This window comes from Ictidomys tridecemlineatus, chromosome 2, assembly GCF_052094955.1.
Source record: "Ictidomys tridecemlineatus isolate mIctTri1 chromosome 2, mIctTri1.hap1, whole genome shotgun sequence".
Lineage (NCBI taxonomy): Eukaryota > Metazoa > Chordata > Mammalia > Rodentia > Sciuridae > Ictidomys > Ictidomys tridecemlineatus.
In genome coordinates this window covers 49,016,405-49,034,944 of record NC_135478.1, presented here as the reverse complement: position 1 = coordinate 49,034,944, position 18,540 = coordinate 49,016,405, and the positions used below count along the sequence as shown (strand labels likewise).

The window sequence follows — 18,540 nt, the reverse complement described above, 5'->3', positions numbered from 1 at the left end:
AGATTGTTATTTTTAAGGTCTATATCTGTGCTGTCCAGTATACTAGTCATAAGCAATATATGGTTATCAAGTACCTGAAATGTGATTACTTCTGGTTGAAATATACTATAATTATAAAATACACATTACATTTTTAAAAAACTTTGACAAAATGAATGTGACTATAGCATCAATTTTATATTAATTTCATGTTGAAATAATATTTTGGATATACTGAATTAAACAGAATATATTAAATTAATTTCATTTTACTTTTTAAATGTGACTACTAGAAAATACAAAATAACATATATGGTTCACAATACCTCTTCACTGGACAGTGATTCTCTAAGGCCGCCACTGTGTGTGATGAATGAATTCCATTCCTATGCAGTCAAGCTAGGAGAATTTAGAAGGCAGCCACCCAAACCATTGTCTGACTCTGTGAGTCAGGGAACACCTTCACCTTGTCTTCTCCTGGGAGTTGGCATCATAGAGCCATTGAACAGGTCCATCAATCTGCAGACCCTGATAACAAATCACTTTGGATGGCTCACAACTTGTATTTTGATTCAAAGTTCAGAAGTATCATATGAACCTTCATCTGCCACTCCCAGCCCTAAGATCTTGAGCAAGTTATTCTTTCTGTACTTTATTTTCTTCAACTGAAAAATAGGGATAATAACAAAACCCAACTCAGAATTGGTATGAGGATCAAATGAAAATCTAAAAGTCTGACAGTTTCTTACCAAGTTAAACGTGTACTTAGCATGTCACCCAGAAACTCCATTCCCAGGTATTTACTTGGGAGAAATTAAAGTTTATGTCCACATGAAGACTTTACCCAAATGTTCATGGCAGCTCTATTCATAATTGTCCCCAACTGGAAACAATCCAAATGTCTACCAATGGGTAAATGTCCATTCCACTGTGGTCCATCCCCCCAAAAATGGAATACTACTTAGCAATAAAAAGAAACATGGATTGGCCTGGGACTATAGCTCAGTGGCAGAGCGCTTGCCTAGCATGCATGAGGCACCGGGTTCGATCCTCAGCACCACATAAAAATAAACAAATAAAATAAAGGCATTCTATCCATCTATAACTACAAAAAAATTAAAAAAGAAAGAAAGAAAGAAACATGGAGTTAGGTGTAGGGGTGCTTGCTTATAGTCCAGCTATTTGGGAGGCAGAGGCTGAAGATGGCTTGAGTCTGAGAGTTCAGGGCAAGACTAGGCAACATAGCAAGATCCTGTCTCTCAATCAATCAAACACAAAAACATACAATATCTTGGGAGAATCTCATAGCTTTACGCTAATTAAAATAAGCCAGACACCAATGATTACATCCTTTAAGATTTCGTTTACTGATGACATTTTAGCAAAGATGAAACAATAGCAATAAAAAGCAGAGTAATAGTTGCCAAGGACCAGAGGGAAGGTACTGACTGCAAAATGATACCCAGAAAATATGTGCAGTTGAGCAAAATGTTACACAATAGGTATATACTTGTCAAAATTTATCAAATTGTACACTAAAACTAATAAATTTTATTACATGTAAATTATACTTTGTATTAGTCGTCTTTGAATTGCTATGACAAAATACCTGGGAAAAACAACTTAAAGGAATAAAGATTCTTTTAGCTCATGGTTTCAGAAGTTTCAGTCTATGTTTGGCTAGCTCCATTATTTTGGATCTGAGGTGAGGTAGAACATCATGGAAGAAGGGTATGACAGGACAAATTTGCTCACCTCATGACAGCCAGAAAATCAGAGAGAGAGAGAAGGAAGAAGGAGCCCCTGAGACCTACTTCCTCCAACTAGGCCTTACCTCCTACAGTTTGTGCCACCTCATAATAATGCTATAAGGGGCTGGGGATGTGGCTCAAGTGGTAGCGCGCTCGCCTAGCATGCGTGCGGCCCGGGTTCTATCCTCAGCAGCACCACATACCAACAAAGATGTTGTGTCCGCCGAGAACAAAGAAAAAATAAATAAATGTTAAAAATTCTCTCTCTCTGTCCCCCTCTCTCTCTCACTCTCTTTAAAAAAAAAAAATAATAATAATGCTATAAAAGTATTAATCCATCCATGGACTAATCCATTAACGAGGTCAAAGCCCTCATGATCCGATCACTTCCTAAAAGCCACACCTCTGAACATTGCTGCACTGGGGACCAAGCCTTTAATACGTCAGACTCTGGGGAACACTCAATGAGGCTGACCCAAAAGAGAGAAATAGAGGGAGAGAAAATTAGACTATTATAACTAGGGCTTGGCACAATAGTAAGAGTTTAAACAATGTTCGCTGTTAGGACAAGTGACACTCTTTTTTCAGTATTATTCAAAATGACTAAAGCCAAACTTGGACTCATCATATTCCTTGCAAGACCAGTTACCATCTTAGTGCCTCTGTGCCCCTCGTGGTCTCTACCTGGAACTTTTCTTCTCTCCCTTCCTTCTCTTTCTCTTGCTGTGGCCCTGAGATGTAGTCTTTCTAACTCCAGGGCTTCATTATCAGAAGGGACTCTCCTCTTCCCTTCCTCCATCCTTCTAGCCACACCCTACACACCAGCGACAAAGAGCTGTTTAAAACATGCCACACATCTGCTCAAGACCCCTCATTGCTGTCTGGGTCCCCTTAGCCTGGCATTCAAGAGGCCCCACAATTGGCCATAGTTGCCCTTTTTTCATCTTTTACCCTAGACTAGAATTTTGTAAAATAAACTCTTTTAAAATGAATGAACAAACACAGGCAGGGACCAAGTCTATCCTGTTTAGACCTTCATCCCAAGTACTGAATGCCTAGAACCCAAGGCATACTCCCAGCATGTTCTGGAAAAACCCAGTTCTGCTGCATAAGAACAAGCCAAACGTGGAAGGAAATAAGAGACTGAAGAAAGAGGTCAACAGAGCTAAGATCGTATGAAGTGTAATTTATTAGGGACTTATGGACAGAAGTATGTCTTGGGCAGCAGCAAAACAGGAGGATTCCATACCCAAGGCAGGAAGGAGGTGTTTATATATGTAGCTAGATGAAAGTGGGCTGTGGCCAAATGGTAAATCCTTGGCCTTTATCAAAAACTCTTAAAAAAGCTGTAATCCCAGTGACACAAGAGGCTGAGGCAGGAAGTCTGCAAGTTTAAGGCCAGCCTAGGAGTTTAACAAGATCTTGTCTCAATATTTAAAAAAAGAAAAAGGACTGGGGATGTAGCTCAGTGGTGGAGCACCCCTGGATTCAATCCCTGATACCTTATTAAAAAAAGAAAAGCAACTATTAACATAGGGCTGGGAATGTGGCTGAGTGGTAAAGAGCTTGCCTTAGCATGCACAAGGCCTTGGGCTTGATCTCCTGCATTGTAAAAAAAAAAAAAAAAAAGAAAGAAAGAAAGAAACAAACAAACCTACTAAGATGCCCAAGGACAGTTAAGAAAGTCTGTGAGTCAGTGGTCAGTCAGCATAGCTAACTATCTCAACAACTTTGACCTATAGGGTTTGGGACAAGTGCCAGGGTTACCTGGCAGGCAAAATGGCAGTTATAACCAAGATGACTGTAGTCCTGTCAAACTGGATCCCACATAGCAGTGTCTGCTGAAGGAACTCCTGAAGTCTACAAATACAACCTTGGCTGCAAAGATCAGAATCATTATTCCTCAGTGTTTTTACATTGATATCCTTCTGGTGAGTTAGTGAATGATGACAAGTACCACTCCTTTTTAGTATCATTCAAAATGGCTAAAGCCAAACTTTAAAGTTTAGAATAGTGTAAACCAGTAGAGGCTTTGCTAGATGTTTCAGGATTGCTGTCTTCTCTGAAATAGCCTTTCCTCATTTCCTAAGCCTTGGGAGGACCTCACCCTTTCTCCCTCTCCCATATGCCCCCCTCACTCTCCCAGGCAGAGCAGCCCTCTCAGTGTCTTACTTGGCCTTTGGTTATGTGTTTGCTACCTCCACCAGGATGTCAGCCTCGTGCCTCATTCATCTTGATACACAGCACAGTGCCTGGCACCCAGAAGATTCTTGTTTTTGTAAATGTTCCAGAGGTCCAATGTATATGCACCCATGTTGGAACCCCTCCAGGGGTGAGGAAAAGCCAGGAGGGGAAGAGCAGAAACAGGCGAGGAGCTGCCTAGCTTCAGGCCAGGCCCCTGGCACCTCACAGCTACTCACTTGCCCCTTCCACTGCCTCTGAACATTGACAGCCAACTCTGCCTCCAGGCAGGAGAGTAAGGAGACTGTGCTACATCTCTAGGAGCCTGTATGTCAAAACGTGTTCCTCCAGGGTAAACAGGTAAAGGCAGGTGGGTGGGGGTGGGGGTAGGAGTAGGGTGGGTAGTTGTTCTTTGAGATGTCACTGATATTTTTTGCCATTTACTAGCAAAGTAGTCACAGGTGATAGTAAGACAAACTTTTAAAAAATTTAACTTCCCCTTTCCACTCAACATACTTGAGTGCCAAAAAATGCACAAGACAATGAGCCAGTGCCCTGACATGTACAGAGGTAACCGTGGACATGGGCTAGGCGCTCTTCGAATGTTCCAGCTATATGAGCCTATTAATCAGCAACCCCAACATACTCTTACCATCCCGCCTTACAGATGGACAAACTGAGGCTGGAGGGATTAAGCAATATGTCCAAAGTCATTCTGCCTCTCTCCTCATGTTATTTACAGTTTGCACCTGTGGAGGGGGGCATAAATAGAAAACAGGGTAGTAAGAAATAATAGGTATATAAAATGCATGTGTCTATAGAGAGGAAATTTGAGGAAGGAAAATTATGTGTGACTTGATAGGTTAAGAGGTAAAGTAGCAAGACCCAGGAAGGGTGTCCTGAGTTGTATCTTGAATAACTGCATTCATTCAATGACTTCATTTATTCAACATATATTTGTGTTGGATGCTTATTATCCATGTGCCAGGGACTGTTTTAGTTTAAAATTAAATGAAAATAGCAATATGTAAACAAGAAAGGCTGGACTTAGAGTAAAAAAAAATAACCTTAAAGAGAAAGATAGAGGCAGAACGAACTGCCCATGCCCCTTCCCATGGGAAGGGGGAGGGAAGACCTCCAGAGGCACCTCTCTACCCTCAGCAGTAACCTCAGAGCCACTAGAGGAGGGACAGTTCACCACTGCAAGCCTATAGCCAACTCCAGTGCCATCAGAGAGCATGAGCTTCAGAAGTGTCTGCAGAATCCAAGAGGACAACTAGTGAACTTGATCTACAGGGTCACATAGGAAATGCTTAGGGCCTGGTGAGGGGCGTCCCAGCTACTCCAGGTACTCTGGTGGGCCAGTGGGCTGCGTCCTGGCCAGACCCTGAGCCTGACACTAGAGGTTGGTGTGAGCGGGCCCACTTCCAGTTTCATTTCCCTTGGCTTGGGCAAAGAGGAAAAGTGTGTAGGGCTAAAGTGCAATGTGTCCCCTGGGGGAGGGCAGACTCACGAGGAAAAAGGCACTGCATGAACAAGATTGTTTCCCCTTTCACCTCTACAAGTGTTTTGTTTTGTGCTTAACCATTGAGCCACATCCCCAGCCCTTTTAATTTTTTACTTACAGACAGGGTCTCACTGAGTTAATTGCTTAGGGCCTTGTTAAATTGCTAAGGCTGGCTTTGAACTTGCGATAATCAATCCTCCTGCCACAGCCTCCTAAGCCTCTGGGATTACAGGCATGCACCACTGTACCCAGCTCTATGAGTGTTTCTTAGACATTTCGAGATCCAGGATTCTCCTGTAACCAATACTCCATTCATTCCCTCCCCTACCAGCAGAAGAAAGCCTCAAATGAAAAAATAAGTAGAGATGACCTGTTGCTGATGAGCCACGTCAAAGAAATGCGGGCAGACTTGTTTAAATATTATAAACAGAGGTGCGGGCAAGCAGGTGGAACAAGGCGAAGGCACACACCCTGTTTCCAGTCCAGAGCCCTTTGCCCTCTCCAGGGCCACTGTAGAAGTCATCAGAGCACACACACTGAAATGAACCAAGCAAGCTGCAAACTAAAGCAATTTGGTTTTTGCCCACAGGACATAATCCATCTATTGTTCTAAGTATATTGTGGTTTACTTTCTTCCTTTTTTTTTTTTGGTGATACTGGAAATTTGGAAATTGAACCTGGGGCGCTCCACTTCTGAGTTGAGTAACATCCTCTTCCCTAGGCTCCCCATCCTTTTATTTTTTTTAATTTTATTTACTTATTTTTTAATTTTGAGATAGGGTCTGCTAAATTGCTGCAACTGGCCTCAAACAAATCCTCCTGCTCCAGTCTCCCAAGTAATTGGGATTACAGGCATGTGCCACTGTGCCCAGCTGGTTTTCTTTTCTTTCTTTCTTTTTTTTTCCCTCAGTGCTGGGGACTGAATTCAGGGCCTCACACAAGCTCACCAAGCACTCTACCACTGAGCTACATCCCCAGCCCCAACGGATTTTCCTAAAGTAGGGTACGTGTGGTAGTTAGCAGAATACTTTTTTTTTTTTAATGCACACACCTCACCAACTAAAATAAGTTAATTCTCCAAGTTCACAGTTTTTGAAAAATTTCTAACTGTGATGCTTACCCTAAGATCCATAGGTTGGTGAGGTTCTGAGAAGGTATACAGACAGACGTGTGTTTATGGAGAGCAGTTGTCCCTCTGATGAGATTTTTTAAAGGAGGTGGACTCAAAGAGTTGAAGAACTTGTGTTGAGATTATATTTTGAGCTTAATTAACATCTTGGAAGGTTATAAAATTTTCCAGGGTGATGGCTGAGGGGTGCTGGGCTTCTTTGGGGATAATGAAAATGTTCTGAGATTGTGGTGATCCATAGCTCTGTTAAATATACTAAAAGTCACTGAATTGTATACTTTGGGTGGATTGTATGGTACATGAATCAGAAAGCTAGTACCAAAAACAAAACAGTTTTCCCAGAAGACTCTTGTTACTGCATACATTCCCCAACTTAACAGATAGCTATACTAATAATTAGAAAAGCACCCTCTTAGCCACCAAGAAATAATTACTTAGTTATTTGAAGACATCAAGGCATTTAGGACTTCCTTTAGCTTTCAACTATGCTCTTTCAGGAGGCAGGAGGAAATACTTGATATCTTAATCTTCAGCTAGAAATGGGCAGACTTCCCCCAAGAATGGTCATCAGAAAGGTCAGCCAGAGACTACATGGTCAATCTCCACAAATGCTTCCCCTCCTGAGGTCTAGGTATTTTCCTGAGATAAAGCACTTGTCCTCTAGTCCCAGTCAAGTTTCAAAAGGCAAGTGAAAGGTCATTGTCCTCTCCTTTGAAGAGATTGTCTCTCCAACTATGTGCCTGGTGCTCACAAAAGAAGTCACTAAGAATGACTTTCAGGTTAGGAGAAAAACCATGGAGTTTATTACTCCCTCCCCCATATCCCCCTAACATTTCAGCATTTAGGACTTCCAAAATAATCTTCAGGTGCAGCTCCTCCTTTCCCAGGATGCCCAAAGTGGAAACATAAAGAGCTTCAGCCTGCAAGGTGGCACATGCCTGTAACCCCAGCAGCTTGGGAGGCTGAGACTGGAGTTCAAAACCAGCCTTATAACTGATCTGGAGTTCAAACCAACCTCAGCAACGTATCCAGGCCCTAAGCAACTCAACAAGATCCTGTTTCAAAATAAAATATTTTAAAAGGGCTGGGGATTTGGCTCAGTGGTTAAATGCCCCTGGGTTCAATCCTTTTTACCAAATAAATAAATAAATAAATAGCTTAATTTCATATGAGGCCACTCAAAAATCTCTCAAAGCTTGAGCTGAGCACTTGTTTTACTTGCTTCAAATGAACCCATTTAAACCTTACCAATAATTTATATATTGAACAATCACAATCCATATGAAAGGCATGGCTATTTCTGCAGCTGGAAGGTAGACAAAACATGTAACTATCTTTTCACCTAAAATAAATTCCAGCCCCAGAATCCTACATTTCCTTCTAGTAACTACAGCAAGTTTCTTATTTGTATTTCTATTATAGGAAAACTTTCTCATGGGATAATCTTCAAAAGAGATGATATATGAGGACTGAGTATCACCAGCCCCTAAATCAGGCGGCAAAACACTGACTTCTTCAAAAGAAAGCAATTACTTATGATCTCTAAATGAACTAATTACCAGTCTCTAAAAGTTTTTAACTAGGGCTTTCTGACTGCATTCATTAAGGTTTCTAGGACAACTAGGCCAAAATACATAACCAGTATGAGTGATTAGAGTCCCAGAAAATAACTGCTATTTAGAATAATGTGTAGAAGTGTTGCCAAGTTAGCTGCCATATAGTCTGCAATAGTCTATGCAATCATCTTCAAAGAGAAAAAAATCTAAATTGTTCAGTATAATAAGGAATTCTAAAGGTACTGCCCAACAGGATCCCAAAAGGAAGCCCAGATAGATTCTGATACTGAGTTTTGTATTATCCTAATATTTCAGGCTCTGAAGACAATGATTCCATTTAATTTGGCATCATTTTCGAATAGGTATTTTGGTGCTATATGAATAAAGCTTAAAAGACAATTTCAAAGAAGGGTCATCAATTAAGAAGCCAAACTGCAAAAAAACAAGTCATAAAAAGAACTCCAAGTCCACCTGTGTTATGACAGGCAAAGATCCTGGTTGAATTGTATACACCTTGGAAAACAAAAGACCTCCAAATCTCGCCGGTGGCACAGGCCTATAATCCCAACAGCTTGGGAGGCTGAGACAGGAGGATTGTTGAGTTCAAAGCCAGCCTCAGCAAAAGGCAAGGCACTAAAAAGTGAGACCTGTTCTAAATAAAATACAAAATAGGACTGGGGATGTGGCTCAGTGGTTGAGTGGCCCTGAGTTCAATCCCTGGTACCAAAAAAAGAAAAAAAAAAAAGACCTCCAAATCTGATAGAACAAAAACTTCATGAGAGCAGGTCTATTTCACAGGCCGATTCTCTCTGTTGAATGAATGTTGTTGCATAAATAAACCATGCAGAAATAGTTTCGCAAAAATCAAAAGTTCAAGGACAGATCCATTTCATAAAGATTTTTAACGTGTAATATTATCTTTTCCACGGATTTTAAAAAATGTTCTGTTATGCCTCAAATATCCCTAAAATTATCTTTTGTTTCTCAAGAACAAAATGCACCCAATGCAGAGTAAATGGGCCCTGATCCAGATGAACCTCACAGAAGAATATTTAAAGAGAAGAAAACTGAGATGAAAAGCTATCCACACTGTGGAGTGCCAACCAGCAAAAAGCCGATCTGCACATTTGATAACAGTCCTCTCCAGAACTGTCAGTTTCCTTTGGTTTCTATTTCAGTGAGGTTAGCATTTTTTGAGGCTATTGACTTAAGTTTTCTCTTTCATGTAGCTAAGAATTCTTATTTCCCTTGTCTTCTCTTATTTCTCCCAAACTTTCTCCTAACTCACCCGTATAGCTTTTAAACAGAATTCCTTTTTTTAGAAAACCTTCTCCCTTCTTCTGACTCCAGACTGAAAGCATCCAAACACTGGCCTTTCTGGTTTTATGGAAGCTTCATTTTCTTGCAGAAGAAGCCTAGTCTATTTCTTATAGCTAAATTCATTGTGCGCCATAAAAAAGAAAATAAAATCATTCAGGCACTGAATCACCTATCAACACGCACTTGGTCAGTTGCTCAACCCAATGTGCTTTTTCTGGTGGTGACCTTGTGTTCCCTTCATCCTTCTGGTGTCTGTATTTTCCCCAGAGTAAATTTTTCCCTCCCAAGTTCATAAATCCTACATCAGATGTGCTCTAAAATTTTCAGTTAGAAATTGTTTCCTAAGGCAAAACAAGATTGCGAGATGAAAGGAACTATGGCCAGAAAGGAGCTTACTTGGAATAATGTACTCTAAAGTGTTTAACTCTTTGCACATACATTATCAGAGAATGAAGAGATGAAAAAAGGGAGGAAGGCATCCTACAAATACTTCAAGAAGATTATTTCATTTGATCTTCCCACCATAGTCAGGGCAGCTATGTATTGCTCTCATGACAAAACTAACCACCAAAAATGTTTCAGTGAGTCGGATGCGGTGGCACTCGCCTGTCATCCCTGCCATTCTGAAGGTCTAGACAGGAGGATCACAAGTTCAAAGCCAGCCTCAGCAACTTAGTGAAGCCCTAAGCAACTTAGGGAGACTCTGTTTCAAAATATAAAATAAAAATAACTAGGGATGTGTCTCAGTGGTCAAGAACCCCTGGAATTCAATCTCAGGTACAAAAAAAAATTTTTTTTTTCAGTGATTTGCCCAACCAATGTCACATGACTAGCAAGTATCATCCCAGCATCCCAGACCTGTACTAAGGTCTTGCCTCTCCCAACCCAAAGGATGTTCACTACTATATACTCCCTCTTGTATTTCTATCTATGGCCAAGGAGCAACTTCCTAGAGACTCAGTATTTGAAAGAGAAGTTAGACCTCTGGCCTTTGAGACATATCTCCCTTCAGCTAACAAGGTGGAAAGCCATTTTCATTCTTTCCAGAAAGCATTGCTTTTCTCTTTTACATACCACTTTTAACTACTGCTTCTTTCCCAATAATTTCCAACTGTTCTTGTTTTGAAGGGACTTACTCATAAGACATTAATAGTCCAAAAAGTTTGCATCAGCATATGATTTTCTTAATAAAGTTGAGAGCTGATGCAACATTTCTTAGTCTCAAACTTTATAGCTAAAATGACAAGAACACAGAATAGTCAAAAATTACGCAAGACAATGCTACTTTTTTTTTTTTTAACTCTACAACATCTGCCTCTATGGGTCTCCTGTGAGTCATTGTCTTTTGTGTTCAGTCATAATTACAAGAACTGCCATTTTCTACCCTAAATTATTTTGTCTTTTAAAGAAAAACTCTGCAATAAAAATAGGGGGAAAAAAATCTTTCAACGCCTGGCTAAAGTACTAACTTCTATGTTAACAATTTACACAAACAGGAATAGGCAAGTAAGGTTGCAACTCATTTATTTATTCATTAAAAAGAAAAAACTCACATGTGAAATCCTATCTACATACCAGGGGCTGGGAATCCAAAGTGAACAAGAATTGTCCCTCTTACAGCCTGGTGGAAAAGAAAAGCAGTAATCACTGAAGAAAATGATGATGTGATGGTGAGCACATAGGGCAGTGCCATCAAGAAATGCTTTCATAGCTGGGGCAGTGGCACCCGCATAAATCCAGCGACTCAGGAGGCTGAGGCAGCAGGATAGAGTTCAAAGCAACAACGAGGTACTAAGCAACTCAGTGAGACCCTGTCTCTAAATAAAATATAAAAATAGGCTGGAGATGTGGCTCAGTGGTTGAGTGACCCTGGGTTCAATCCGTGGTACCAAAAAAAAAAAAAAAAAAAAAGAGAGAGAAATGCTTCCTGAAGGAAGTGGTCAATGAGCATTTACAAGCATCTCTTTATTTTTAGTATAAAATAGACTTCAAAGACTCAACTCTACTGAGAGGCTATAAGATTTATTTGCCAATATCAAGTCAGAAATGTAATTGAAGAGCAGAATTATTACTGTGATCCTGCCCTAAATTTCAACGTTTAATACTCCCTTACACCAAGTTACAAGTTTCACAAATCCAATTGTCTATGGTGCCTGTCCACATGGCTGGAGAATAGAATTAAAGATAAGCACAATGAAATAAAATGCACTTTAAAAAAAATTAAAATATTTATTTATTTAGTTAGTTAGTTGTAGTTGGAAACAATACCTTTATTTTGTTTATTTATTTTTATGTGGTGCTGGGGTTGGAACCAGGGCCTTGCACATGCTAGGTGAGTGCTCTACTGCTGAGCCACAACCCCAGCCCCAATAAAATGCACTTTTTAGAAACATAATCATTTTTCCAAACTGGAAATGAACTCTTTGAACAATCTAAGGCCTACAAAGCATGGCTGTTGGAAGAGGAAACTGAGGTTCAAAAAAGTCCCATTTTAATACGAGAGAAATGAAAGGTCTCTTTGAACACCAGAAGAGCTTTGAACAAAAAGAGAAACAGAAGGCTATTGTGGGGCTTTAGCCTCCAGATGATGAACCTCCAAACACACTGCAATAGTAAACAACAAGCCTCTGAGCTGGAATCTGATTTGGTGGCCTGACAAAACATTACAATTTATAGAATCTGTCTCTCCTCATTCATTATTTCCCAAGGTCCCGCTGGCAGGCAACAACTCCCAAGGTTTTTTGCTGGTACCTGGGTTTATTGCTTGTAAATCATAATGCATAGTATGACTTAAAAACAAAAAAAGGCACAGGCAAATGAAAACAACCATGGCTTTAAAGCCCCATAAAAGACAGTATATGTAACAGAAATGAACAGTGCCTGGGTTTACTACGAGGATCTTACTCTTTCGTGCAACTCCAGAGCATCTTAAATGCAAATGAATTCCACCATTGCCCACTGCCCAGCAGGTCCGAGTAGGGAAGGAGCACTTTCCTACACCTGCTTCCGCAGGACCCCTGACTGCTTCCCTCACCGTTTCCCTGGCTAAGGCCAAGCAGCTGACCTGGACCTGGGGCTGAGGACCCCAGCCATTTTCTCTCTGCAGTCCCCAAAGTAGGCTTCGGTCCCCTGAAGTCACACTTCCATTGGGCCCGGCACACCCGCATCCCCACCCCCCAGACCCCCGGCTGGAAGGAGGGAACCCAGTGGCCCCGACGAGAAGGCTGGCTGCGGGCTGAGAGGGGCCGAACGGTCCCTTCACTATTGCCCCGGGAGGCGTCCCGGGGCCAGGGTCCCACCACCTCGCGGGCTCCGAGTCCTTCCCCGGACGCCGCCGGGCTCCTCCCACCCCTCGGCCCGGGCGCCGCGGTCCCCGCCCTCGGCCGCTCCGGCCTCCGCGTCCGCCTGGGCCCCGGGGGCCCTGCAGACCCGCCGCCACGCCCGAGCCCTCCGGGCCAGGGCGGCCCGCCGCCCGCCGGCTCCCTCCCGGGCCCGGGGCCGCCCGCCCGCCCGGCGGCCGCGCACCGTGTGGGACTGCAGGCTCTGGCTCGCCTCGATGGCTGCTGTCAGCGGCACCGTGTCGTCCAGCAGCACCTTGCCGGCCGGCGGCTTCTCCATGAAAGCCATCCTGCGCCGCCGGGCCGCCGCCGCCGCCTCGGGTCGCGGGGCTGGAACCAGAGGCGCCACTCCCGCCGCCCGGCCCGCTGCAGCGCCGCTGCTGTCAACACGCGCCGCCCCACGCGCCGCCGCCTCCCGCCGCGCCCGCGGGTCCTAGCGCCGACCCGTCGCGGCGCCGTCGCTGTCATCCCCGGCCACCCTACGCGCCGCCGCCAGCCGCGGGGTCCTAGCGCCGATCCTCCATTGGCCGCCGGCCTGCACTCTGTGCTGCGCAGGACTTAGGCTCTCTTTCACCTGACAACCGCTGTCCACCTCCTGACGACCTCTGTCGTTGCCCTGGGGTTGGGTCTCCCAGCTATTCGTAGCTGCACGACAGACCCGGGAACACAATATCCGAAGCTAACACCACCAGGGATCCTCAGATGCAAAGATACTCACTCTATCCTGAGCCCTAGAATTCAGGACACTTCAGGCCCAGAGACATCCAAACCAAGCCTCGCAGAATTGGGCTTTTCCAGATGAGACCCTCAAAAGCTGGGGCTATCAGACTTGAGACCCTTACAACTGGGCCTCTCCCAAACTACCATACACAAGAAACACAGGACCTAGAGGCTTCAAGTGAACCCTGTCTGAACCCTGGAAATCCAGAAACTATAAAACAAACTGTCTGATTCAGGTTTTACAGAGACCATTGAACCTGGATCTTCAGACAGGAGAACCTTGATTATACGTATTGTATCCTCACTAGATCTCAAACTTAAAAATATATATATATATATTGTGGGGCAACCCTAAGTAACCAAATGGCCATAACTGATGGCTTTGGGCACCAAGACCCAGTAGAGGAATATGTGAGAAAAGAAATCATCAGGCTTCATGATTTAGCCCCAAATGAGAACGATTTTTACATCCCAATTCTGTCCCAATGTGTTTTAAAAGCAGTTTATTGGGCTGGGGTTGTGGCTCAGTGGTAGAGCACTTGCCTTTTAGCATGAGTGAGGCTCTGGGTTCAATTCTCAGCACCACCTATAAATAAAATAAAGGTTCTTTAACAACTAAAAAAATATTTTTTTAAAAAAAGCACTTTATTAAAGTAAAACCACATATCATTTAGGGAGGACTCAACTTTTTATTTCCATTTCTTTATTTCAAGGCAAATGGATTATTGCCAGAATCACTGAAATCAAAATCTTGCTTACCATGATAGGATTGACCAAAACAAGTCTCTGCTTACATACTGCTGATGGGGATATAAAGTGGCCAACCTGAAAGGTATTCATTCATTCAACCATTACTTTCTGAGTATCTACCATCTAATGGGCCCAGTGGTAGGTGTTGAGATTTAATAATACATATCAAGGACTTTAAAATGTTCTCCCTCTGTGACTCAGTATTCTGTGTGTAGGAAGGTCATATTATTTAAAAAAAAATTAAGGACAAATATCTGATATCCAATAAAGGATGAGACAAATGATGGTATACTCTTAAACTTTTTGCAATTTTAAAAATCAGATTACTGGCTGGGGGGTGCAGCTCAGTGATAGAATATATGCACAAGGCCCTGGGTTCAATCCCCAGCACGCCACCCTATAAATCAGATTATTGAAGAAGAATAATCAGAGAAAGTACTCTTCATATATTAAGTAAATAAAGCAATATATGCACCTGTGTGACCCCAATATATTTACAGGAAAAACACTGAAAGGAAACACACAAAAATGTTTCCTCTAGATAGCAGAATCATGAGCTCTTTACACTTTTCCATATTTTCAAAATATCTCCGATGAAAATATTTTATTTTTATGATTAGGGTCCAGTGCTCTCACAATCCACTGGTTCTGTAAAACAAATTTCTGAGAGTAAGACTTCTCTGAATCCAGTCAGCTGGAGTTCAGCTCCATTTGCACTATACACTGTACAAACACCCAATCCAATGCTGTAGTAAAAAAAAACCAACTTGATCACACACAAATAATTTCAGATACCCAAAGAAACTCATTTTGCAATTTTCAAATTAGATGTTTTCCAATTTAAGATTAAATGATTGAAATGTGATACTCTGGGCAGATATTCTTGTCAAATGATGGCAAGTGTGCTTTATTCAAAGTGTTATTTCAAGACTTTGGATGCTCAGTGCAAATGGATGACAAAATGAGCAAAATTATTTTCCTCTAATACTTTTTTTAGGAGGATGGAAAGTTTATTACACAAACAATGACTTCAGGGCAATCTATATTGAGTACTGGAATTGAGGTGCCAGTTACCATGGGAGAATAAAGGAGCACAGAGTTATGACAACTAGAGTAGAGTGGGGGACAGTTCATGGAAGAGATGAAGTGTGAGCAGGGTCTTTTTTTTTTTTTTTTTTTTTTGTACTAAGGATTAAACCCAAGGGAACTTAACCACTGAGACACATCTCCAGCCCTTTTTATATTTATTTAGAGACAGGGTGTCACTGAGTTGCTTAGGGCCTTGCTAAGATGCTGTGGCTGGCTTTGAACTCAAGATCCTTTTGCCTCAGCCTCCAGAGTCACTGGGATTACAGGCACATGCCATTGTACCTAACATAAAACCAGGTCTTTAAGGAGAAAGATCATATCACTTCTTCTTTTAGCAAGCCCCTTGGTGAACATACATTACATGCCAGACACTGTGTTAGGTACAGGGGAGTTAAAGAATGAGACAGATGTCACCTGCTATCAAGCTGCTTAGCCACATAAGGAACTAAAAAAACAAAATTGGATGTGCAGTGATGAGGTAGTCCAGGGGTTTATAGTAGCTCTCAAAAGTAGCAGGGCCCAGTGAACTAGAGGAGCAGAGAGTAGGATACATAATAGGCTCCACAGGAGATAGCCAGAAGAAGGAAAGAAAAAAAGGAGACTTTCATATGCTGGAATTCTAAGCTATTATACCTTTTCCTGAGAGTGTTAAGAACATTCTCAAGAGAACAGATATCCCTAAGTCTTTGGGGAGCCACTTTGAGATTTCAGGGGCCGCTAATATGCACTTCTTTTGGGCAGTGCTGCTTCAAAGAGGGAAGCAAGAGGGAAGAGGAGACTGGTATGGGAGTACAGGAGGTAGAGAGGTGGGAAGAGTTTTTGCCATGAGAGGAAAAAAAGTCACAATGTTAGATTGGATAACTAGATAAAAGCCAGGCATAGTGCACGTTTGTAATCCCAGCTATTCAGGAGGCTGGTATCACAAATTTGAGGTCAGCCTGACGATTTAGGGAAATGCTGTCTCAAAGTGAAGAGCACCACTGGGTTCAATCCCCAGTTTTGCACAAACAAAACCCAAAACAAAATAAGAGCCAGGCAAAAAGCTAATTTCTTAAACCTGAGGAGGAAATTACAGATTCCAATTCTGAAGCTACTCCTTGGGTCACACTGCTCCACAATTTACTGGCAGCCTGATGACTTTGCTTCAGTTCTCCACACCTGTGGAGTGCAGATGAGGACAGGCTCCGCCCCACAGGATTACTGAGAGGAGAGGACTGAATGCATTAATGAAGGTAATAGCCTGAAAGAGAGGCTCCTGCTGAGAGAAGGCCCAGCAGGCAGCAGCTCTTACATTAGCAAGGAAATCAGCAGAACCAAATGGGGAAGGAAGCTGTTGGACTGAAGAGCTTTTCTCTCTGGAAAGGAACAGAACTGGAAAGGAATTAGAATTGAAGATCCTAATAACGACCTCCCCTAAGCCTTCCTTCTAGGGAAAGGAAACTGAAAGCAAGAGTCAGAAATCTGGTGTTTGATGGAATAAAGCCAAGGACAAATCCTGCCTGAAACTTCCTCTGTGAATTCTAAAAGACAGCCCTTTAGAATAACCATCCATATTACTAATTCCTTTTTATCTACCCTAATCAATGCCTATCAGCGACCCCCCTAATAATCTTGGACTTACCTAGATTCTAAGATCCATTGGGGACCAGGCCCCAAACACAGGAAAACCTCAACATCCATTTGGTTTTCCTTTTCCTATTTTTATTTATTTATTTATTTTTGAGACAGGGTCTCATTATGTTGGGCAGGCTGGCCCTGAACTCCTGGGCTCACTCAAGCTATCCTCCTGCCTCAGCCTCTCAAATAGCTGGGGAGTACAGGCATGTGTCCATCACTATGTTGGGCAGTATTTGGCTTTTGAAGTGGATCCTGATGAATGTGGGGGAACCCTCCCCAGGCCAGAGCTGATTTAAATTAGATGTGCTTTGCTTCAAGTCTCAGGCTGGGTAAATCTAATGAGGAATAAGGGAACCTTGACTTTTGCCACATACACAACTACTTAGGACCAACAAGAGAAATTTTTAAAAGAAAGAAAAAAAGTTATTTCCAAATGTTTAGATGGCCTACAAGTCATTTACCTTGCAACCTGACATTTGGCCTGATTGACTGAATATGAATTTTAGTGAAATCCTTCCAGGCAGGGCAACTGCTTTACAAAATCAAGTGACAGAAACCTGTAAAACTGTTTTCTAAGCAGGATGGCCTCCCAACTAAAATGATTTTATTTCTTTAAATATTCATAATTTGAATATTAAACAACAAAATTCAACTCACACTTAAAATTCAACTCCTTATGTCCCTTACATGTTGATATTTTCCATCAAACTTAAGAGGACTCTTGCCCAGGGTTATAAGAAGGTCATTCAAGCCACTTTATAGTTAAGAGCCACCTTAGAAATAAACTGTTTCTGGAGTCTACTGTTAATCTTGCTCTGTTTACGTACACATAACTTTTTGCATTTCTTATAATTCTGAGCTTTAAATGGTTTCTTCTGACTGGTGACTTTGCTTCAACTCCAAATCTCTCTGAAGATATTGTGAATCCATCTCTCTTCTGTGTTTGCAACTCAAATGAAGACAAAGAACAAAGGTAGCAAAACATCTGGAACCCTGGAAACAGTACTCCTGGGTGGCACAATTTGGCTCAGATAAGAGCAATTTAATACATTATTGTCAACTTAGGGAGTCACAGTGCCAGTCACTCAGAATGAGTCAACCCTTGGTAGGATATGTTTTAATGAAAACTTAGGCCAGGGGCGGTGGCGCATGTCTGTTATCCCAGGGGCTCGGAAGGAGGAGGCAGAGGCAGGAGGATCATGAGCAGGAGGATCCTGAGTTAAGCAACCCTGTCTCAATACAAAATAGGGCTAGGGATGTGGCTCAGTGCCCCTGAGTTTAATCCCCAGTAGTTAACCCCCCTCCCCCAAAAAAGCTTAATAGATGTCATTTAATGGCAATTTTCTTTTGAGAGCAAATTGGCCTCTGAAACGTGCTCTAAGAACATGAGAAAAAAATGCCTAATAGTTCAGGAGAAAATAAAAGCCTGTGGTTATCTCAGAGGTACTGGTATGCATTCAGCAATTTCTTTTTTCTAGATGCATACAGAAGCCAGGTCCACAAGACAATTGGTGGCCGTGGCGAAGCTCTCCCAGACTTGCTATAAGATTTGCCGCTGGAAAAAAAAAAAAAATGAGTGGCATTCACCAATATGAAAATGTTT

General features: G+C 42.2%; 1 protein-coding gene across 10 annotated transcripts in view; it reads right to left on the bottom strand.

The window, feature by feature from the left end:
• Pxk (PX domain containing serine/threonine kinase like) overlaps positions 1-13,171 on the bottom strand; it is a 75,157-nt gene extending 61,986 nt beyond the window's left edge. For 8 of the 10 annotated variants that reach the window (XM_078038524.1, XM_078038523.1, XM_078038526.1 and 5 more), the window contains exon 1: positions 12,949-13,171. In XM_078038524.1, the coding sequence (XP_077894650.1) occupies positions 12,949-13,050 (102 nt within the window). In that variant the 5' untranslated portion in view covers positions 13,051-13,171. The remainder of the gene's footprint in view (positions 1-12,948) is intronic. The other 2 variants (XM_078038522.1, XM_078038521.1) reach the window with 2 other exon arrangements.
• Between the last annotated feature and the right edge of the window lie 5,369 nt (positions 13,172-18,540).